This window comes from Phyllobates terribilis, unplaced genomic scaffold (assembly GCF_046119375.1).
Source record: "Phyllobates terribilis strain yellow unplaced genomic scaffold, ASM4611937v1 Scaffold_11__3_contigs__length_659146591, whole genome shotgun sequence".
Classification (NCBI taxonomy): domain Eukaryota; kingdom Metazoa; phylum Chordata; class Amphibia; order Anura; family Dendrobatidae; genus Phyllobates; species Phyllobates terribilis.
In genome coordinates, this window is record NW_027362771.1 from 579,337,017 (window position 1) to 579,360,208 (window position 23,192).

Here is a 23,192-nt window from a genome sequence, read left to right on the forward strand (position 1 = left end):
GAGATTGACAGCGTCATTTAACATGTTAACAGCTGCAGGTGGATCGCGATTCCACCTGCGGCTGTTGCGGGCACATGTCAGCTGTAATAATCAGCTGACATGTGCTCGGTTCAGGGCGGGCTCAGCGCCAGAGCCCCCACTGAACCGGCCTTCCCGACCTGGTGCGTACTATTACTGAATACGTCGGAAAGGGGTTAATGAACATCCTTTCCAGGGTAAAGACTTGTGTATAAGGTAAAATAAATAACCAAAACCAAAAATGCTCCTCCACACCTTGGGCTATGTTCACAAGTAGCATTTGTTATGCGTTTTTGCACTTTTGCATTGCTTTCAACCGTGACAAATGCATTCACCGGGAAATGTCATTTTAACATTTTACAACCCTATCTGGCCATGTGTTGTGTGATACATGCATATAGTGCTGAAAAGACATGGGAACAGCATGGGGAAGACTTCTGGAAACATCTCTGACACCCAGGTCACTGCCTAAAAATGTGCCCATCAGAAGTGATCCTTGCCGCATCAGAAGATGCAGACTTGCAACTATCCCCGTGCAAGTCCTTGTCCCAGGGCAGTGTTCAATTGTACCTCCCCCATTCCTTGCAATGCAAGCGCGAGTATGCAGCCTGCCACCCACCCACCCCCAGGCTGCAATACCATACTGCTTGCTTGCTTGCACTTGAAATTGGGCATTTTAGGCATGTGGAGGCGGAATCTGGCCACCACGTCATGGCCTGGTATCCATACTCAGTCCCCAGCCGCCCCGCGGCCGGGTGCCCACACACGGTCCCCAGCCGCCTGGGGGCGGCCGGGTGTCCATAAACGGTCCCCAGCCACCCCTATTTGTCCCAGTAACCTTCCCCACACTTTTATTAGCCTGGCCTGCTTTAGGGCTGCATTGGCCGAGCCCACCAGACAACCAGACTCCTCCGGTGGGCCCTGGCTTCTCCATCAGGGGAGTTGAGAGTGCCAAGGTGAGGAGCATGATGATGATGATAGAAGTTAGCATCTGCTTTGTTTTCTTGGAATGCAAGCGTAAGTGTGCAACCTGACACCCACCCACCCCCAGGCTGCAATACCATACTGCTAGCTTGCTTGCACTTGAAATGAGGCCTTTTAGGCATGTGGAGGCTGATGCCGGCCACCATGTCATGGCTGCGTCGGTGGCCTGGTATCCATACTCAGTCCCCAGCCGCCCGGCGGCCGGGTGTCCACACTCGGTCACAAGCCGCCAGGGGGCGGCCGGGTGTCCATACTCGGTCCCCAGCCACCTGGGGGAGGCCGGGTGTCCATAAACAGTCCCCAGCCGCCCCTCTATTTCCCTGTGTGCCTTATACACAAGCGCGCATACCAAAATATTACCTGTGCCCTCCCCAGTGCATTTAGTGGGAAGGACAGCCGAACCACAAACACGTGGACAACTGAATGTGGCCAGGGATGGTTCATCTCACTGACGCCTTCACACTGGGTAAATATTGTGGAAGCCGGGACACAGTTGGACACTGGGATGCAACACGTCCTCCAGACATAGAGGATTGCGGGTCTTGGGTCAATCAGGCTTCAACACAAAGTTCAGAAGGTAGACAGCAGCAGTGATCGGCCTCCTCCACAACGAGTAAATTATTCATGATCATGAGGCCATCCATCTCCTTAGCTTTCTGTTCCTTGGAATGCAAGCGCATGTATGTAGTAGCGGCTAGGCCTGAGGTGGTCAGCGTTTTGGCGCATATCCTACCTCCTCCGAGGATTGCTGGATGTTTTCCTGCTACTATCCCAGTTCTATGACTCCCGTTAAAGCAAAGCTTCAGGTGATGAATGATGGATGAGGTGGTGGCAAAGGAGAAAGAGCAGGAGGAACAGGGACCATTCACAACAATGTCAGGCAAGTCAAACACACATGTCTTGTAGGATATGTTACTGTACCAAAAGGAGCGATTCGGCTACACCTTTATAGGGCATACAGTGAGTGCAATGCCTACCAAAAATTTCGAGGCACTCCAATGTCCCTTGGAAGTGACATGGAGGTCAGAGGGCCTTAACTAAACCGTTTTTTACATTTATAGCAACTGGGTCTCCTGTACACTGTTGGCCTAAACAGTGAATGGAAAGCTTTCCAAAAATTATGAGGAACTGCAATGCCCCTTGAAACAGACGTGGATTACAGCGTACTAAAAACCTTCTACCCATTATTGGGGAGTGGGTCTCCCTTAGTGTTCGCCTATGCATTGAAAAGCAAAAGCTGACTAAAATTAGGAGGAAATGCAATGCCCGTTGGAAGAGTCGTGGAGGTTAGAGGTAATTAAAAACAACATTTCAATGCCCCTTGGAAGAGCTGTGGAGTTGAGAGTGGTTAACCAAGACGGTTTTAACGCCCCTTGGAAGAGATATGGAGGTCACTGTAGCTTAACAAGACAGTTTTAATGCCCCTTTACAAGAGCCATGCAGTACAGCATATAGAAAACATTATTCCCATTAATGAGGAGTGGGTCTCCCATAGTCTTTGCCTTTGCCTTCCAAGCAAAAGCTGCCAAAAATTAGGATGGAGAAACTTGCAATGTTGGCAACAAGGACCATGGTCACCCTGGCGGTATAGAGGTGGTGGAGGCTGAGGATAAGTAGAAGAGCAAAAAACAGTCGAAATGAGGAAGCGTATACCCATGTGTGGGTGTGAAGTGGTGCATGGGAATACACCTCCAGAAATAAAACAGTGGATTTGACTTTATGTTACTCTGCTGTCATTTGGTGGTGATGAAAAGTCTGGCTCAATCCAGCCCTTGTTCATTTTGATAAGGGTCAGCTTGTCAGCATTGTCAGTTGACAGGCGAGTGCACTTATCAGTTATAATTCTCCCAGCGGTACTGGAACAAGCTCCGATAACATGCTAGCGGCAGGGCAGGCCAGGACCTCCAAGGCGTACAGAGCGAGTTCATTCCAATTGTCCAGCTTGGATACCCAATAATTAAAATGCACAGAGGAATCACAGGGGACGCTGGTACGGTCGGCAAGGTACTCCCTCACCATCTTTTGAAACTTTCCACTCCTTGTGAGAGTGCCCTGTGCCTCAGGGCCTGTAAGCTGGGCAGCTCTCAGAAAAATGTCCCAGAATGTTGACAGTGTTCCACTGCCTTTCCTGGTTAGGAGTTGCGCCTCTCTCGCCTGTACGCCTTGGTTGGGCAACGAACTGTGACCTCTGCCGCTAGCGTGTTCAGATGGGAATTTTTTTAACAGTTCTGCAGCAAGGGCCTTCTGGTACTGCCCCATTTTTGTAGACCTCTCCACCTCAGGAATAAGAGAGTGAAAGTTCTCCTTGTAACGGGGGTCTAAAACTGTCACCAACCAGTAATGACTGTCACCCAACATTTTGATAACACGAGGGTCACAGTTAAGGCAGCGTAACATAAAGTGAGCCATGCGTGCCAGACTGGTAACGGGCAAGACTTCCGTGTCCTCACCAAGATGACGACTGACCATGCTCTCCTCCTCCTCCCCCCTGTCCTCAGGCCACCCACGCTGACCCGACGGTATGACAGTTGTACAGGTACTACCGTCTACAGAGCATGATACAAGCTCCTGTTCTTCCTCCTCCTCCTCCTCTCCCTCATTGTCCCCCAGTGCACGTTGGGATGAGATGAGGCTGGGCTGTGTGTAATCGACCGCTACGGCTTCTTGATCCATCTCATCATACTCTGGCTGCAATGCCTCCTCTTTAATTCTCTGCAGAGAGCATTGCAAAAGACAGACAAGAGGAATGCTGACGCTAATGATGGCGTCATCGCCATTCACCATCTTTGTGGACTCCTCAAAGTTTGTCAAGATGGTACATATGTCAGACATCCAGGTCCACTCCTGAGGACTTATGTGTGGAGTCTGACCTGAATATCGGCAGCCTTGTTGCAGCTGGTACTCCACAACTGCTCTCTTCTGCTCACAAATCCTTTGCAACATGTGGAGGGTAGAGTTTCAATGTGTGGGGACATCACACACCAGTTGGTGTGCCGGAAGCTGCAAATGCTGCTGCAACACAGCAAGGGCGGCGGAACCTGTAGCCGACTTGCGAAAATGAGCTGACAGGTGGCGTACTTTGATGAGCAGATCTGGCAACTCGGGGTACGATTTAAGAAACCGCTGAACCACGAGGTTAAGCACATGAGCCAGGCATGGTACGTGTCTGATCTCGCCTCGCCTCAGAGCCGCCAGCAGGTTACGGCCATTGTCACACACGACCATGCCTGGATGTAGGTTCAGCGGTCTCAGCCACAGATCTGCCTGCTCTTTCACAGATGTCCACAACTCACAAGCAGTGTGAGGTTTCTCACCTAAGCTTATGAGTTTCAGCACAGCCTGTTGCCGCTTGGCGGAGGCAGTACCGCAGTGCTTTCAGCTTGTAACTGATGTAGTGATATCTGAGATGGAGGCTAAACATGAGGAGGAGGAGGAGGATTCGCAGGAGCTGTACACTGTGGGGGCAACTCTGACTGACATAGGGCCCGCAATCCTCGGTGTGGGGAGGATGTGTTCCTTCCCAAGGTCCGACTGGGTCCTGGCTGCCACTATGTTTACCCAGTGTGCCGTCAGGGATATGTACCGTCCCTGGCCACAAACATTTGTCCACGTGTCCGTTGTCAGGTGGACTCTCCCAGTAACTGCGTTGTTGAGGGCACGGCAGTAGTGCGGGGATGGCACATCGGGCAAAATAGTGTCGGCTGGGGACCGAGTACCGAGGGACGGCCACCGCCATAAAGTGGCGGAAGGATTCCGTCTCCACCAGCCTAAAAGGCAGCATTTCCAATGCAAGCAGTCGTGAAATGTGCGAATTTAGGACTGTGGCCTGTGGGGCGTTGGCTGCGAATTTCCGCTTTCGTTCAAAGGTCTGGGATATGGACAATTGAATGCTGTGGTGGGACGTGGACGTGGACATTGATGCTGTTTCTTGAGAAACTGCCATAACAAGTGAAGACTGAGAGGAGGGGGCATCATTGCATGCAGTATGGACAGGGGATTGCCTTGCACACACAACAGGGGGTTCTATTGCACGCACAACAGCGGAAGAAGCAGTTGTGACACCCGCTGACACTGGTCGTGGAGCCTGGGGTTCACCCCACAAAGTCGGGTGCTTTGCTGCCATGTGCCTGATCATGCTGGTGGTGGTCAGGCTGGTAGTTTTGTCACCCCTGCTGATGCTGGCATGGCAGGTGGTACAAATGGCCTTTTTGGGGTTATCAGCAGAGTCTTTAAAAAAATTCCAGACTCTGGAAGACCTACAGGTTGTACTGGCAACATCCCTCATGTTGGTGTTACGGGGAACTGTTGCCTTCCTTCTGTGTGCGGCCACCACACTGCTTCTTCCTGCCTGTTGGGGTATTCTGCCTCCCTCACCCTGTGTGCTGCTGGCCTCGCTCTGCATGTCCTCCTGCCATGTTGTGTCAGTTACTAGATCATCCACCACCTCCTCCTCTTTCACTTGCGCACCACGATCCTCCTCCTCACTTCCTGGCAATTGTGTCTCGTCATCGTCCACCTCTTGTGACAAATTGCCAGCGTCGACTTCCTGTGGCCGTGGCTGTTCAAATATTTGGGCATCGCTTCTTGGGATCTCCTCTTCCACCACTTCAAGCGGAGTAGGCGAGGGGCACAAATCTGGAAATAGACCAGAGAACAGCTCTTCAGAGTTTCCAAGTGTGGGATCAGTTACTGTCTGACGACACTCGGCATGGTGGGAGGAAGGAGCATCAGGGTGAGGAGGAGTATGCGGTCGAGACTCACGGCTACTAAGATTTGACCGTGTGGAAGACAGACCGGAGGTGTTGGTGCCCAGGTAACTGGAAGTATTATCTGCTATCCAATTAATAACCTGTTCACACTGATCAGTTCGCAATACTGGTGTTGTTCTGTGCTTCCCTAGTAATTCGGTCAAGAAGTGGGAGCGAGAAGCTGTGGCTGTTGGTTGTGGCACATTTTCACCTTGGCCACGGCCCCGTCCTCAGCACGCACCATCAGCAGAACGTCCAGTTCCACGTCCCTTGCCATGCGCCTGGCCCATTGTAAAGGAAGTAAAATAGTTTACACTCACACTATCAATGGAAAAAGGGTAATAAAAAGTAGATTAGAACCGTGGAAGAGGAAAACCACAGTTCTATTTCTCTGGCCTACACCCGACTCTTTTAAACAATCTGAACAATCAGGGAGAAACTATTACTGTTTTTCTTTAAGGAAAAAATACCAAAAGCTGAATAATAGAGATTTTTTTACCGTGGAATGGCAAAACCACAGTTATTGTTTACTGGGGTATACCAGACAATTTTAAAGAGATATATTTGCGGCTGAACTGTGAGCGACACACTCAAACTGTTTTTTTTAGGTAAAAATGGCCCAAAAGTGGATAATACAGAGGTTTGAACTGTGGAACTGCAAAACCACACTTCTATTTCTCTGGCCTACACCAGACTATTTTCAACAAATATATTTGTGTCTGAACAATCAGGAGACACTATTACAGGTTTTTTTTTACAGCAAAAAATGCCAAAAGCTGGATAATAGAGATTTTTTACCATGGAACGGCAAAACCACAGTTCTAATTTACTGGGGTATACCAGACTTTTTTAAATAGATATATTTGCCGCTCAACAGTGAGCGACACACTCAAACTGTTTTTTTTTTAGGTAAAATTGGCCCAAAAGTGGATAATACAAAGGTTTGAACCGTGGAACTGCAAAACCACACTTCTATTTCAATGGCCTACACCAGACTCTTTTAAAAAAATATATTTGTGTCCGAACTGTCACAGACACAGTTTTTTTTTTGTTTGTTTTTTTGGGGGGGCGGACACCAAAAGGTTAATAAGATGGGTATTTGTACAGTGTGAAGGAGGGGAAAAAAAAAAGAGGATTTAGATAAAAAAAAAAAAGGATTTTTCCTGGCCCCCGAGACCTGGAGCTAAGTCCAGCAATTTCAGCAACAGGAGCACACAGGACTGTAATGCAGCATTTGCTGGTATAACCACTGCGTCTCCTATACAGCCTGCCTGCCTGCCTGATATACCTGGGATGGATATTAGTCCTGAGAAGGACTGTTTGTTTGTTCTGGCAGCCTTTACAGACCCTACACTAACTATTTTGCAGTATATATCTCTCCCTAAATCAGCAGCGCTGTCCCTACACTGTCTGATCCCAGCCGTCTGTGTCCAAGATGGCGGCGCCCGGTTTTAAATACTTGAGGTGACGCTGTGCGGCCAGCCAATCAATGTAATGCCCACAACCAACATGGCTGCGGCATTACAGTGACTGGCTGGCAATCCCTGCATGTTCATTGGCTCTGTAAAGAGCGCCAAACATGCAGGGCGGAGACCTGAGCTCCCGCCCGAGTAACCCGGAAATCCTCGGTGCTCGCCGAACATCCCGAGTAGCGTGATGCTCGGGCGAGTACCGAGCAGTGTCGAGCATGTTCGCTCAACACTAATATTCACTCCTCTCCACTCCCATGGGTGTGGAGAGGAGAGAATATTAATTTTTTTTAGCAGCGGGCACACGTGGTAGCTGCAGCTTCCACCGCCGCAAATCACCCACCACAGCCAGAATGTATAGAAGTGAAAGAACAGCTGAGCCGTAACAGGACACGGGACTGAGCCCTCAAAGCGGGACAGTCCCGCAGAAACCAGGACGATTGGGAGCTATGGTATTATCAATAAACCGCAGTTTGTATTGTGACAATTTAGAGTGGAGAAGCCAGGAGTCAGGACGCTTTGCTGGTAGAGTAACACTCGATGGATACCTGGCCACTCATTTGCAAACAGTGCATGAATTATTAAAACTTCCTTTTCTAAGTTAACATTGATATATGATCAGCAACTTAGATTTCATTCATTATACTTGATTCCTCATGAACTAGTCAGTTGGGTAAAAACAGCCGTCACATTGCCTTTAAAGGCTTTTAACTTCTTTGACATTGATAAAATGATCTTTACATATGATACTGTATGTCATGTTGACTTATAAAGTTGTACTTGATTTCAGACTGCAGTCTTTATTCCTTTTCATCTTTTTTTGACCCATTGATATGCTGGTTGAAACTTACTCCTAGTTTAATACTTTTCTAAATTATTCAAGTCCCTCAGAGTAATATATGCTGGATGTAAGACCTGTATGTTCAGGATGCTAATACTTTCACTAGCTCTCATGTATCAGAAAAACTTCAATCCTCTACTGCTTTTTCCTTCTGCAGACCCACCTGGTGCTCTTTTTTCACTCAACACTCATGCACAGCATTCCTTTGAAAAATTCCTTATGTATGCTTTCCTCCCTATCCGCAGTCTGTGTGATCTACTTTCCCTGAAAACTTAAATGCTTTTTACACTTTCCACCTTTGGATTTGTTGTCTACAACCTTGTCCTGCTGCTATCTCTAAGGGTGCAGTCAGACAGCTGAGTAACTTGCGTGAAGATCACATCGCAATCAGCGGACTGGCCATCAGCTCTCCTGACCTGAGCGTGATAGCTGTATGGAAATACATGCTGTCACGCTCAGGTCAGGAGAGTCGAGGGCTAGTCCTAGGATTGCGATTAGAGATGAGCGTTGTTCTACTCGAACTGTTCGCCAATCTCAAATTCGAGCTGTTTTGGGCGGTGTTCGAGCCGGTCGGCGAACACGAACAATTTGAGAAAAATTCGGCTGTTCGAGGTTATGTTCGATAACTGTTCGTGCACCAAAATCATAACTGGATTTTTTCTCAGTAATGATGAAAATTAATGTTAATACGCAGTTTGAGTGTACAGCGGGGCGGGGGGAGGGGCAGGGGATGGATCTCTGCAGGAACAATGAAGATCTCCATTTTTTTTTCTCTTTCCCGCATTTGCAGTGGGGAGGTGCAATCTGTCAGCCTATCAGCAGCGCACACACGGAGCGAAGTGCTTTTTTTCACACAAGCAAGGGCATGTGTGATTGGCAGTGTATGTCACATGTCCTTGCCCTATAAGACCAAGCCATTTTCCCCGTCGCCACCATTTTCTCACTGCTGCAGCTGCGTGTTAGACGGCACCGCTGTTGCTGTGTGCGCTATACCTTGTTAATTTCAAGCCAATTTTCGCACAAATATACAGATAGCTTGGGAGTAGGGAATAGTTGTGATTGCAGTCCTTTTAAGGACTAGGTTACAGCATTTCCTACGACTTTTATCAGGCAGGTCTGTGCTCTTAAATAGATAGATTGTGGGAGTAAAGACTAATTGTAATTGGAGTCCTTTTCAGGACTAGGTTACATCAGTTCCTATCAGTTTTTGCCAGGCAGGTCTGTGCCAGTGCTGTGCAAGTTTTTTTCACAGCATTTGGCTGAATCTAGCAAAGCTAATCCTTTTTGGCCTATTGCAGAGTGTGTTAGTCAGTGGAGTAGCCTATCTGTGTTGCAAGATATACCACCTGTGTATAGAATACCAATTTTTTTACTGCACCTAGTGAAGTAAAATCTTTTGGGCATAGCATCATTCTATTAGTCCATCTATACTGACCTCCATCAGGTTGCAAACTGAATATAATTTTTTTCTGCATCTAGCTCTGAAAAAATATTTGGGCTTCTAGCAGTGTGTGGGACTTGGTCTATTAGTCCATCTATACTGACCTCCATCAGGTTGCAAATTAAAAATAATTTCTTTATTTATTTACTCTGAAAAAATATTTGGGCTTCTAGCAGTGTGTGGGACTTGTTCTATTAGTCCTTCTATACTGACCTCCAGCAGGTTGCAAATTGAATATAATTTTTTTCTGCATCTAGCTCTGAAAAAATATTTGGGCTTCTAGCGGTGTGTGGGACTTGGTCTATTAGTCCATCTATACTGACCTCCATCAGGTTGCAAATTAAAAATAATTTTTTTCTTCATTTATCTCTGAAAAAATATTTGGGCTTCTAGCAGCGTGTGGGACTTGGTCTATTAGTCCATCTATACTGACCTCCATCAGGTTGCAAATTAAAAATAATTTTTTTCTTCATTTAGCTCTGAAAAAATATTTGGGCTTCTAGCAGTGTGTGGGACTTGGTCTATTAGTCCATCTATACTGACCTCCATCAGGTTGCAAATTGAATAAAAAAAATTTCTGCATCTAGCTCTGAAAAAATATTTGGGCTTCTAGCGGTGTGTGGGACTTGGTCTATTAGTCCATCTATACTGACCTCCATCAGGTTGCAAATTAAAAATAATTTTTTTCTGCATCTAACCCAGCCAATAGTTTTGGCCTAATACCACAGTTTGGCCACTCAGCTCTGCTCGGTTACCATCCATTGTTTTTTTGTGCAAACAACTCCAGAGTTGTGAATTAGTTAACCACCAAAATGAGTGGAAAAAGGCCTGCTGCTGGTGGAAAGGGGAATAGGCGTGTTGGGAAGGGGAAAAAAGGTTGTGTCCGTGGGGTAGGTGCAGAAGAAAGACCATCTTCCAGCCAAACTAAAATGTCTACTTCTTTTAGCGGACAATGTGATAAGATCCCTTTCTTACGGCCACGCCAATCGCTACAAATTCCAGATGAGGCACAAAAACAGCAGGTGCTTCAACGGATATCAAGTGCTCCTTTAAGTGGGCTCTCCTCCACATCAACTTCAACATCACAAATACTCCAGTCCTCAAAGGTGTCACCCAAATTACACTTGCTTCCTCACAGCTCCCAAATCTCCAGCTGCCCGTCTGAGTATGAGGTAGAACAGATGGTTGAGTCTGCAGAGCTGTTTACTCATACTATAGCCTGGGAATCAGAGGTCGACTCCAGCGCTTCTGTGAATCCAGACGAGGAAATGATCTGCACTGATGCCCAGAATCTTTATGAGTCGGATCCAGGACCAGACGCAGAAGGTTCTGACCATAATGTAGACCCTCATTCCCAAACTGTAACTCCTGTTGGTGGAGACAATGAGGAAGACGATGATAAGACTCAAATACCTGATTGGAGCGACAACTTTAGTTTTTTGTCAGGGCAGGAACAGGTTGGCTCTGAGGACGAAGGGTGTGATAACGCACAGGGTGATGATGATGAGGTCGGAGATCCCACTTACTGTCAACCCACAGTCAGCCAAGAGATGAGGTCAGCAGAGGAGGTGGAGGAAGATGCTAGTTATGACGAGGTCAGGTTGCGCCTTCCTGGACAGAGACGTAGTACTGGAAGCACGTCAACAACTGCATCCTCAAACACAACTCTGCCTCTCACCACAAGTCGTGGTGGCTCTTCAGGTCGCATGGGTGCTAAGCCTTGCATAGCCTGGGCATTTTTTCAGATCGATAAAGATGACCCAACTCGTGTTATCTGTAACATTTGTCAGCAAAAGCTAAGTAGAGGCCAAAAAATACATAGTTTGAGTACTTCATGCATGAACCGGCACATGGACATGAAGCATAAGTTGCAGTGGGAAGCTCAGTGTGCTACAATGCGGTCTAGCCGGCCGGGCCAACCACCGTCTGCCATATCTTGTGCATCCGTGGCCTCTTCATCCTCTGTGACTGGGGGGACAGCAGTCACACCTGTTTTGGGGCGCAGACCTGCCACCTCTTTACCCGCAACAGCCAGCGTGATTGGCAGGTCATCATTTTCTTTGGAGGTGGTAACACCAGCTGGTCTTGAGCGCTGTCCGACATCGATAGCACCACCTTTGGATCAAGGCAACCTAACATGTCCGCCTGCATCTTCCTCACAGACCGGCAGTTTGCCGGGGACACCTTTATCAACCCCGTCTAAGCACAATAGCCAGCCCTCGGTCCCTCAGATGTGGACAAGTAAAAGACCATTTCCTCCTAGCCATGAGAAAGCTAAGAGGTTGAATTTCACCATCTGCAAGCTCTTGGCTACAGAAATGCTGCCTTTCCGCCTGGTGGACACAGAGGATTTTCGAGACCTTATGTCCGTCGCAGTGCCCCAGTACCAGATGCCCAGTCGGCACTACTTCTCAAAGAAAGGTGTGCCTGCGCTCCACCAGCATGTCGCACACAACATCACCGCTTCTTTGAGAAACTCTGTGTGTGACAGGGTGCATTTCACCACAGACACTTGGACGAGTAGGCATGGACAGGGGCGTTACATGTCGCTGACTGGGCACTGGGTAACTATGGTGACAGCAGGACAAGGGGCTGCTGTCCAAGTCTTGCCGTCCCCACGAGTTGTGCGTCAATCCTCTTTATGTCATTTTTCCTCCACTGCTTCTGCCTCCTCAACCTCCTCTCGGTCTTCCACCTGCACCCAAAGCCTGTCTGGTCATGCCACAAGCTTTCTAACTGCGCAGAAGGGATCCTGCACACCTCCTTACTATGCTGGCAGTAGGGCTCAACGTCATCAGGCGGTTTTTACATTGAAATGTCTGGGAAATGTGAGTCACACAGCTGAGGAGTTGTGGTCAGCTCTGGAGAACCAATTTCATGAATGGTTGTCTCCACTGGACCTGAAACCAGGGAAGGCCGTGTGCGACAATGCTGCAAACCTGGGTGCGGCCCTTCGCCGGGGCAATGTCACACACGTGCCTTGTATGGCTCACGTGTTGAACCTGGTTGTCCAGCAATTTTTAGCCCACTATCCCAGACTAGATGGCCTTCTGCAGAGGGCACGGTCGCTGTGTGCTCACTTCCGCCGTTCGCATCCCGCAGCTCAGCGACTTACATCTCTACAGAAGTCCTTGGGCCTGCCACTTCACCGGCTAAAATGCGATGTGCCTACCCGGTGGAATTCAACTCTGCACATGTTGCAGCGACTGTGGCAGCACCGACAAGCCCTGGTTCTGACGTATAGCCTGGGCCAACGAGATTCAGAGGTGGGGCAAATCACGCTGGAGGAGTGGTCTCAGATCAGGGACCTATGCACCCTTCTGCACAGTTTTGAAATGGCGACGAAGATGTTTAGTGCTGACGATGCCATTATCAGCATGACTATTCCGGTGATTTACATGCTGGAGCACATGTTAAACAGAATTCGGAGTCAGGTGGTGGCACAAGAGGAGGTGGAGGAAGTAGAGGAGGAGGAGTTGTATGCGGAAGGGCTAACATCTGCAAGGTCCAGACGGTCGGCAGCACCAGGGCGGCAGGCATGTGAGGGTGGGGGAGATGATTTTACCAGGGCGCATGGTAGCAGCCAAACTAGTGAGGAAGGTGCAGGAGCCCAGGAAGAAGTGGAGGACGAACTGATGGAAGACTCATCAGATGAGGGAGACCTTGATCACATTTCTGTTGTGCGAGGTTGGGGGGAGAGGACAGAGGAAGGAAGCACGATTGTTACCTCGCCACCAACACAACAGGGACTTGGTGCTCCTGGATGCGCAACACACATGAGTGCCTTCTTGCTGCACTACCTGCAACATGACCCTCGAATTGTGAGAATTAGAAATAATCCTGACTACTGGCTTGCCACACTGTTAGATCCCCGGTACAAAAGTAAATTTGCAGAAATTATTCCTGCCATAGAAAGGGATGCACGCATGCAGGAGTATCAGCAGAGACTGTTGCAGAATCTTACATGTGCTTTTCCACAAAATACCAGTGGTGCACGTAGTGAATCTTACAGTTCTAACTTGCCAACCGTGGTCTGTATGGAATTGTTCAATAAAGGGCCCAAAATTAAGATAACATAGATGGGAGAGGTCTCTATGAATAGGAATTCCTAAGTATTTGATACCCTGTGAGGGCCAGGCAAAGGGAAAGTTGGACTGGATGGAATCCTATATGGATTTAGGGAGGGAGACATCGAGGGCCTCAGACTTCGCTGCATTGATTTTAAAATTTTACCATGTAACAAAGTGATCTATTTCAGCCATAACAGCAGGGATGGATATATGTGATTGAGTGATATATACTAGGACATCATCAGCAAATAGAGAGCACTTGTACTCGGTGCCTCCCACCTCAATCCACCTAATATTGGGGTTATGGCGAATTGATGAGAGCAGGTGCTCCGTCACTAGGATGTATAAGAGAGGGGACAGAGGACATCCCTGCCTTGTCCCATTGGTGATTGTGAAAGGTGATGAAAATGTTCTGACGCACCCCCTGGGCCTTGGGACACCCGGAGCCGGACCCTTTTTGGTGGATGCTGGTGGTTGTAGTCTTCGTGGCGGCGATCCGGTTCCGTGGCTCAGGGCGGTCAAACCAGTGGCGGAACTATTTATGTGGTTTTGATGTTTAAATGTCCGACTACGCCACCCGTGGATTGCGGTCAGAGTGAACCGCCGCTACAGGGCAGACCGCTAAGGCTGGTGTTGTGGGTGCAGCAGAGCGTAGCATAACTCCCCACGGGAGGAGTATAGCCTCAGGGCAGTGTATGCGGAGGATGGGGGTGATGGTGCAGGGCAGCAGCAGTAACGACACGGAGTCAGTGATGCAGTTCAGGGCCTTTACTCACAGTTCTTATTATCCAGACCACGTCTGCAGGTAACGGCTGCCCACGTCGTACTGTGCTCACCAGGTGAGGGGCTCAGACAACTCCCAGATAACTTTGGAGCGCTTCACAGGACCCCCTTTGTGTGTCCTTTGTCTGGCCTTTCTTACCAACACTTCTGTCCGGCTGCCTCGGGCCTCCTCTTGGTAAACTTGGCGCCAGTTTCCCTGACCCTATGTGGTGCCTTCCTAGCGGGTGGAGCAAGGGGCTGCGCCACATAAAATGTCAGAGCCTCCGGTTTCTAGCTGAGGGTCGTTTCCTGCCTCCACTAGTTCGGGGACCGGTCTCCCCCTTTGGCCTGACCCCTCCACGCAGGTGGATTCGGGCGTGCGGTGGCGACTCGCCCGACCGCACCCCTGGGATCCCTTCATTCCTCGTTCCTGGAGCCTTCTCCGCTCCTCTTCCTTCCTTCTCCCTCTTGCAGGCCTGGGCCTCTGTTACTAGGCCCGCCTCCGGAGCAGAGCTCATGCAGAGCCCCTGCTCCCTGCCACTTCTGCTCAGACTTCTCTGCACTGAACTAAGATGGTGCCCACCTTTTATACTCCCTTCTCAATGCACCCAGGAACTGCTTCCTCCCTGCTCCTGCACTGCAGGGTTCCCCTTCCTCAGTGTTCCCTCCCCCCACTCCAGCCAGGGACAGGGACTGTCGTGCCCATCTCAGGGGCATATTGGTCGCCCTGCCCCACGGCAATGTGGTGTAATGCATGCAGGTGTCGGGTCCTGATCCACACTCCATCCTTATCTGAGAGTGAGATATCACACCTCTGGGTGAGGTGCAATACGTCTGTAGCAACCGAGCCCTCGGTGCTACAGTTCCATTTATCTTCAGCCTAGGTGACGTATTGTGATACAGGGCCGTGATTTTGGCTATAAAAGGGTCCCCTAGACCCCTACCCCAAGCTTTTTAAGAGAATCATATATGGCGTGCCAGGAGACTCTATGGAATGCTTTCTCAGCATCCAACGAGAGTATCTACTTACAAATTTTTAACTGCATCTAGCCCAGGAAATACTTTGTGCCTAGTAGCAGTGTCTGCTAGTCAGCGGATTATCCCGGCTGTTAAGCAAGCTACACCACCTGTAGTTTGGACACTTAATTTTTTCAAAGGAAATGCTTCGGGACCACGGGATACTTAGTGAAGAGCATCAGGAGGCACCCCAAGGCATAGGGGCTGGGACTGGCACTAGGATGCCTTGCGGTGGACAGCCGAGCTCGATCCTTATAAAAGCTTTTTAACTGCAGCAGCTTTAGTGGACGCTACTGGAGCTGGAATTACGCGGCTGCTGGCATGAGACTTGCCCTCCAATAGATCCTTGTAAATGGATTTAAAGTGTATTCATTCAAATTAGAGGGACAATTTAAATTAAAAAGCTTAGAGCTGCCTCCACCACAGGGGGGCTCTCTCGACCCACCAGCGGACAGGCACCAGTATTGGGAGAGGGGGGCTGGCCGTCAGGGTTCACCGCGGCTCTGGCACAAACCCGGCGACACGGAGGTGGCACGGGCAGGAGCGGACTGGCCGTCTCGGCTTCTCACTTTTTGGATTTTAGAAGGGCATGACATGCCTATATCTGTGTCTCCCCCTCCTTTTACTCCTCCACCTCTTTTCTTTTCGCATGACTATATGTACTTGTCACTTTTCCATGTGTTAGTTGTGTCTTCTGAGCAGTTTGTCAGCTTTTGGACACCTTTGAAGGTGTTTTCTATGTGTTTCTATGTGTTTTTGTTTGCCTGCCATTGGTTTTAACGGTGTTCGAAGGTGTTCGACGAACAGTTCGACGAACAGTTCGGCGAACACACGGGTGTTCGACGAACCGAACCGAACTCGAACACTACGGGGGTGGCTCAACACTAATTGCGATGCCATCCTCATGCAAGTAATACAGCAGTCTGACTGAACCCTAACTCTGAGAAAAGGATGAGTGAAAGCAAAGAGAGCTAACACAGACAGAAGTTCCTAACCTATATCGTGAGCAGCAGGAAAGTCGGACATGTGAAGCAGGTGCACAGACTATGCAGCAGAGAAATGGTAGATTTTTTTAAGAATGTATTCTCAAAGTTGCTTAATTTTCCATTTAAAGAAATAAAATCGAAATACAAAAATCAGCTCAAATGTGTCTATAGCTTTTAAATAATTAAAAAAATATATAGAGAGAGTTTGTTATATAAATCCTGCAAAAAAATTGACATACAGTATGTGTAAATTTGTTTCTTTATATTAATTAAAAGAGTCTCTTCATCTTGGGAGGGTCTCCTGAAATGTGACTTATTTTCTCCAGTTCATTTTTAGTTTGTTTTCTTAGCACTTCTGAGATCTCTTAGCCCAAAAGTCTGCCCATATTCTTCGTAGTTCATATCCACCGTAATGGTGCACTGTGACAACTTTCCTAAATCTGCAATGGTTGTAATGAACCTTGCGGCTGACAAATTTTCCTCTAGGGGGTTCACTAACTGGAATGTGGAGCTTATACAAGCAAATTCCCATAAAAGCATCCTCCATTGGGATGACCCTAATCTCTTGGGCCACATCATAGATTTTCTTTGCCATGTCAGTTGAGAAGACATATCCAGGACCAGCGCAATAGGGTGGGTACGTATTATTTGGATAGATTTCCTTAGGTACGTACCACTTCGAGGATTTTTTCCTCTTAGGTTTAGTGTTCCTATATATGGCTCCTGTAAAGTAATTTGTACGAACAGGTAAGTCTGGATAAAGAATATTATGAATCAAGTAGTCCACATTAAGAAACATGTCACTGTCTATCTTCATGACATAACTGGCAGAAGAACAGAATTTGATCACCCACTCCATACCCATTAAGGTTTTCAAGGTCAAATTGTAATAGGTGTCCAAGAAGTCTTGTTGGACGATATCCCCAAAGGTCACGTTTTCCTCCTTCAATACATCTTTGGTTCGCTCAGGAGCAATCTGAGGTAGACCCACCAGAAAAATCCTGACCACCTCAATATCATAAAGACTTTCATTACCCCATGTGTCTCGGATTATATGCCTAGAGTTCAAGTCCTGGCACTGGACCAACACCATTATAACAAGGAAAGGCTTCCGGTTCTTGCACTTGTCCGGCTGGTTAATGAGGAACTTGTATGGAAATGGGTACGGAGGAGCCAATGGATGCTTGAACACTGGGAAAGTCAAATTATTCACAGAGTTTTTCTTCCCTTGAAATTTTACAGAATCATGACTTATTTTACTTTCAGAGTAGAATAAGTACCCAGACATTAACATAAGAATCCCGAAATAAAAGGTAAGAAATTTTCGAGAGCAGATTCGGCGACGCATTTTGTCCTCCAAAGATCAGGGCTTCACCAAGATTTCTGTAAAAATGAGACAAAATGTAAAAAGAAAAAAAATTGCACAAAAACAATGAAATTCAGCAGTCTACATTATTTACAGTCCTAATGCAGGGGCGCAGCTATAGCAGATGTAGTTGCACCCAAACCCTGGAGCTTAAGAGCGCCAAAAATCCCTTCGCCCTATATAAGAATACCAATTCTATTAACCTCTTCCCACAGAAGCCAGTTTTCATTTTTTTATTGTTTGTTTTTTCTTCCTCTTTTTCCAAGAGCCGCAACTCTTTTTCATTTTCAGTAGACAAAGTCGTATGAGGGCTTCTTTTCTTCCAGGACAAGTTGTAGTTTTGAATGACACCATTCAATTTACCATATATTGTACTGAAAAATAAGGAAAAAAAATCCAAATTCTATGAAATTGAGAGAAAAAACTTCAAATTTTCCATTTTGGGGGTGGATTTGATTTTTATGGCGTTCAATGTGTGGTACAAATGATCTGCCAATATGATTCTCTGGGTTGGTATAATTATAGAGAAACAAAAGTTATATCGTTTTTTCTTTTAGCTGTGAAAAAAATTCTGAATAAAAATTCCAAATTTGGTTTGTACTGCCATTTTGTTAGACCGGTAACTTTTTTTACATTGATTGAGCAGAATGAGAGTTTGTTTTTAGCATGGGGAGCTGATGTTTTTAATAACACTATTTTGGGGTATAAACAATGTATTGATTACTTTTTTTGCATTTTTAGGAGGTGTGGCAACTGCAAAACGGCAATTTTGGCCTTTTTGATATTTTTTTGCTTTAATGGTGTTTATTGTACTGTATGGCTGCATGGGTTATATTATTTTATATTTTGAAAGATTAGTCTTTCACAGATGTAGCAGTGCCGATTATGGTTATATTTAAGTCTTTATGTTTAAGTTGTTTTTTAATTATTTTTTGATTAGTCCTCTTATGGCAGGGGTGGGAAATCTTTTTTCTGCCAAAAGCCATTTGGATATTTATACCATCCTTCAGGGACCGTAAAACTTGCGCACTAACTCCGCCCACAAAGTACGTCCTGACGCTGGCACTGGTGTCAGGACATAATCTTTCATTGCACGTGCCTCAGCCTTCAGTAGTGAACACTGCTCAGATAAAAGGTCATCGAGGGCCATAAATGGCCCATGGGACTGAGGTTCCCCACCCATGTCTTATGGGATTTAATTCTGCCATGATCTGACTGATTACACTGATAGATGTTACTCAAATATAACTGTATTACAATATGTATTGAAGATGATTCCTATGAAACCCATAAAATAAGCACAAAATACAAAGGTTCACCAGCTACCGTATATTTGCTGTAAAGATAATCAACACTGAAAGTAAAAGCCCCTGCTTGGCTCAAGATGACAACAAAGCAAATTAATGTGTCCACCAATTTATTAGTACAGCTTAAAAAGTTAGCTCCGATGGTTGCTGTTACAGGCAGATGCCGGCTATGTAATGCAGCTAGCATCTGCCGAGTAAGGTGCAGGCTCAGCTCTTGAATCCGCTCTACACACACACACACATCCAACATGTGCCATATACACTTGTATTTATGGAACGAGTTAAAAATCTGTATCAGTTTGATGGTACTGTTGTAGATTTTGCATGAAGTTCCACAAGCTTCAATGATGAGCAGTGACCAGAAACATAACTTGAAGCTCATGGGTCAGAATGGTAAGTCAGTAATAGCTCCCTAAACCAGCTTATGCCATGCCCATACTGGGTCCCAATGTAAGATATATACATTTCTGAAAAATTCTCTTTATCTTGAGAAGTTCTTGATACTTTTTTTATGTGAACGTTCCAAAATATGATTTCTTTCTCCAATCCATTTTTACTTCGCAGAAATATAATATTATTTTTTATTAAGGTCATCTGAGATTTCATATTCTAAAAGTATGACCATATATTCTATAAATCTTCTCCATCAAAATGGACATATTTTCTAAATTTGTAATGTTCATAATTAGTGATGAGTGAGCATTAAAATGCTCGGGTATTCATTGTTCAAGTCTAGAGATGAGCGTTGTTCTACTCGAACTGTTCGCCAATCTCAAATTCGAGCTGTTTTGGGCGGTGTTCGAGCCGTTCGGCGAACACGAACGATTTGAGAAAAATTCGGCTGTTCGAGGTTATGTTCGATAACTGTTCGTGCACCAAAATCATAACTGGATTTTTTCTCAGTAATGATGAAAATTAATGTTAATACGCAGTTTGAGTCTACAGCGTGGTGGGGGGAGGGGCAGGGGATGGATCTCTGCAGGAATAATGAAGAACTCCATTTTTTTTTCTCTTTCCCGCATTTACAGTGGGGAGGTGCAATCTGTCAGCCTATCAGCAGCGCACACACGGAGCGAAGTGCTTTTTTTCACACAAGCAAGGGCATGTGTCATTGGCAGTGTATGTCACATGTCCTTGCCCTATAAGACCCAGCCATTTTCCCCGTCGCCACCATTTTCTCACTGCTGCAGCTGCGTGTTAGACGGCACCGCTGTTGCTGTGTGCGCTATACCTTGTTAATTTCAAGCCAATTTTCGCACAAATCTACAGATAGCTTGGGAGTAGGGAATAGTTGTGATTGCAGTCCTTTTAAGGACTAGGTTACAGCATTTCCTACGACTTTTATCAGGCAGGTCTGTGCTCTTAAATAGATAGATTGTGGGAGTAAAGACTAATTGTAATTGGAGTCCTTTTCAGGACTAGGTTACATCAGTTCCTATCAGTTTTTGCCAGGCAGGTCTGTGCCAGTGCTGTGCAAGTTTTTTTCACAGCATTTGGCTGAATCTAGCAAAGCTAATCCTTTTTGGCCTATTGCAGAGTGTGTTAGTCAGTGGAGTAGCATATCTGTGTTGCAAGATATACCACCTGTGTATAGAACACCAATTTTTTTACTGCACCTAGTGAAGTAAAATCTTTTGGGCATAGCATCATTCTATTAGTCCATCTATACTAACCTACACCAGTTTGCAAATTGAATATCATTTTTTCTGCATCTAGCTCTGAAAAAATATTTGGGCTTCTAGCAGTGTGTGGGACTTGTTCTATTAGTCCATCTATACTGACCTCCATCAGGTTGCAAACTGAATATCATTTTTTTCTGCATCTACCTCAGAAAAAAAATTTGGGCTTCTAGCAGTGTGTGGGACTTGTTCTATTAGTCCATCTATACTGACCTCCATCAGGTTGCAAATTGAATATAAATTTTTTCTGCATCTACTTCTGGAAAAATATTTGGGCTTCTAGCAGTGTGTGGGACTTGGTCTATTAGTCCATCTACACTGACCTTCATCAGGTTGCAAATTAAAAATAATTTTTATCTGCATCTAGCTCTGAAAAAATATTCGGCCTTCTAGCAGAGTGTGGGACTTTCTCTATTAGTCCATCTATACTGAGCTCCATCAGGTTGCAAATTCAAAATAATTTTTTGTCTGCATCTAGCTCTGAAAAAATATTTGGCCTTCTAGCAGTGTGTGGGACTTTCTCTATTAGTCCATCTATACTGACCTCCATCAGGTTGCAAATTCAAAATAATTTTTTGTCTGCATTTAGCTCTGAAAAAATATTTGGCCTTCTAGCAGTGTGTGGGACTTTCTCTATTAGTCCATCTATACTGACCTCCATCAGGCTGCAAATTAAAAATAATTTTTATCTGCATCTACCTATGAAAAAATATTTGGGCTTCTAGCTGTGTGTGGGACTTGTTCTATTAGTCCATCTATACTGACCTCCATCAGGTTGCAAATTCAAAATAATTTTTTGTCTGCATCTAGCTCTGAAAAAATATTTGGCCTTCTAGCAGTGTGTGGGACTTTCTCTATTAGTCCATCTATACTGACCTCCATCAGGTTGCAAATTCAAAATAATTTTTTGTCTGCATTTAGCTCTGAAAAAATATTTGGCCTTCTAGCAGTGTGTGGGACTTTCTCTATTAGTCCATCTATACTGACCTCCATCAGGCTGCAAATTAAAAATAATTTTTATCTGCATCTACCTATGAAAAAATATTTGGGCTTCTAGCTGTGTGTGGGACTTGTTCTATTAGTCCATCTATACTGACCTCCATCAGGTTGCAAATTCAAAATAATTTTTTGTCTGCATCTAGCTCTGAAAAAATATTTGGCGTTCTAGCAGTGTGTGGGACTTGTTCTATTAGTCCATCTATACTGACCTCCATCAGGTTGCAAATTGAATATAATTTTTTTCTGCATCTACTTCTGAAAAAATATTTGGGCTTCTAGCAGTGTGTGGGACTTGGTCTATTAGTCCATGTACACTGACCTCCATCAGGTTGCAAATTAAAAATAATTTTTATCTGCATCTAGCTCTGAAAAAATATTTGGGCTTCTAGCAGTGAGTGGGACTTGTTCTATTAGTCCTTCTATACTGACCTCCATCAGGTTGCAAATTGAATATAATTTTTTTCTGCATCTAGCTCTGAAAAAATATTTGGGCTTCTAGCAGTGTGTGGGACTTTCTCTATTAGTCCATCTATACTGACCTCCATCAGGTTGCAAATTAAAAATAATTTTTATCTGCATCTAGCTCTGAAAAAATATTTGGCCTTCTAGCAGTGTGTGGGACTTTCTCTATTAGTCCATCTATACTGACCTCCATCAGGCTGCAAATTAAAAATAATTTTTATCTACATCTACCTCTGAAAAAATATTTGGGCTTCTAGCTGTGTGTGGGATTTGATCTATTAGTCTATCTATACTGACCTCCATCAGGTTGCAAATTCAAAATAATTTTTTGTCTGCATCTAGCTCTGAAAAAATATTTGGCGTTCTAGCAGTGTGTGGGACTTGTTCTATTAGTCCATCTATACTGACCTCCATCAGGTTGGAAATTGAATATAATTTTTTTCTGCATCTACTTCTGAAAAAATATTTGGGCTTCTAGCAGTGTGTGGGACTTGGTCTATTAGTCTATGTACACTGACCTCCATCAGGTTGCAAATTAAAAATAATTTTTATCTGCATCTAGCTCTGAAAAAATATTTGGGCTTCTAGCACTGAGTGGGTCTTGTTCTATTAGTCCATCTATACTGACCTCCATCAGGTTGCAAATTGAATATAATTTTTTTCTGCATCTAGCTCTGAAAAAATATTTGGGCTTCTAGCAGTGTGTGGGACTGGGTCTATTAGTCCATCTATACTGACCTCCATCAGGTTGCAAACTGAATATAATTTTTTGTCTGCATCTAGCTCTGAAAAAATATTTGGCCTTCTAGCAGTGTGTGGGACTTGTTCTATTAGTCCATCTATACTGACCTCCATCAGGCTGCAAATTAAAAATAATTTTTAATCTGCATCTAGCTCTGAAAAAATATTTGGGCTTCTAGCAGTGTGTGGGACTCATTGTATTAGGCCATCTATACCAAGCTCCACCAGCTTTGAAATTAATAATAATTTTTAGCTGCATCTAGCCCTGAAAATAATTTTTCCCAATAGTGGTAGCAATAGAA

The 23,192-nt window shown here is 45.6% G+C and overlaps 1 protein-coding gene across 2 annotated transcripts in view; it reads right to left on the reverse strand.

Moving 5' to 3' along the window:
* LOC141165353 (beta-1,3-galactosyltransferase 2-like) overlaps positions 1–23,192 on the reverse strand; it is a 223,095-nt gene that overhangs the window by 43,946 nt on the left and 155,957 nt on the right. Inside the window, exon 2 of one of the 2 annotated variants that reach the window (XM_073650948.1) lies at positions 16,632–17,719. The exons of the other annotated variant lie outside the window; for it this stretch is intronic. Within the exon in view, the coding sequence (XP_073507049.1) occupies positions 16,683–17,684 (1,002 nt within the window). The 5' untranslated portion in view covers positions 17,685–17,719 and the 3' untranslated portion in view covers positions 16,632–16,682. Of the gene's footprint in view, positions 1–16,631; positions 17,720–23,192 lie in introns of those variants that run through there. 2 annotated transcript variants of the gene reach the window in all.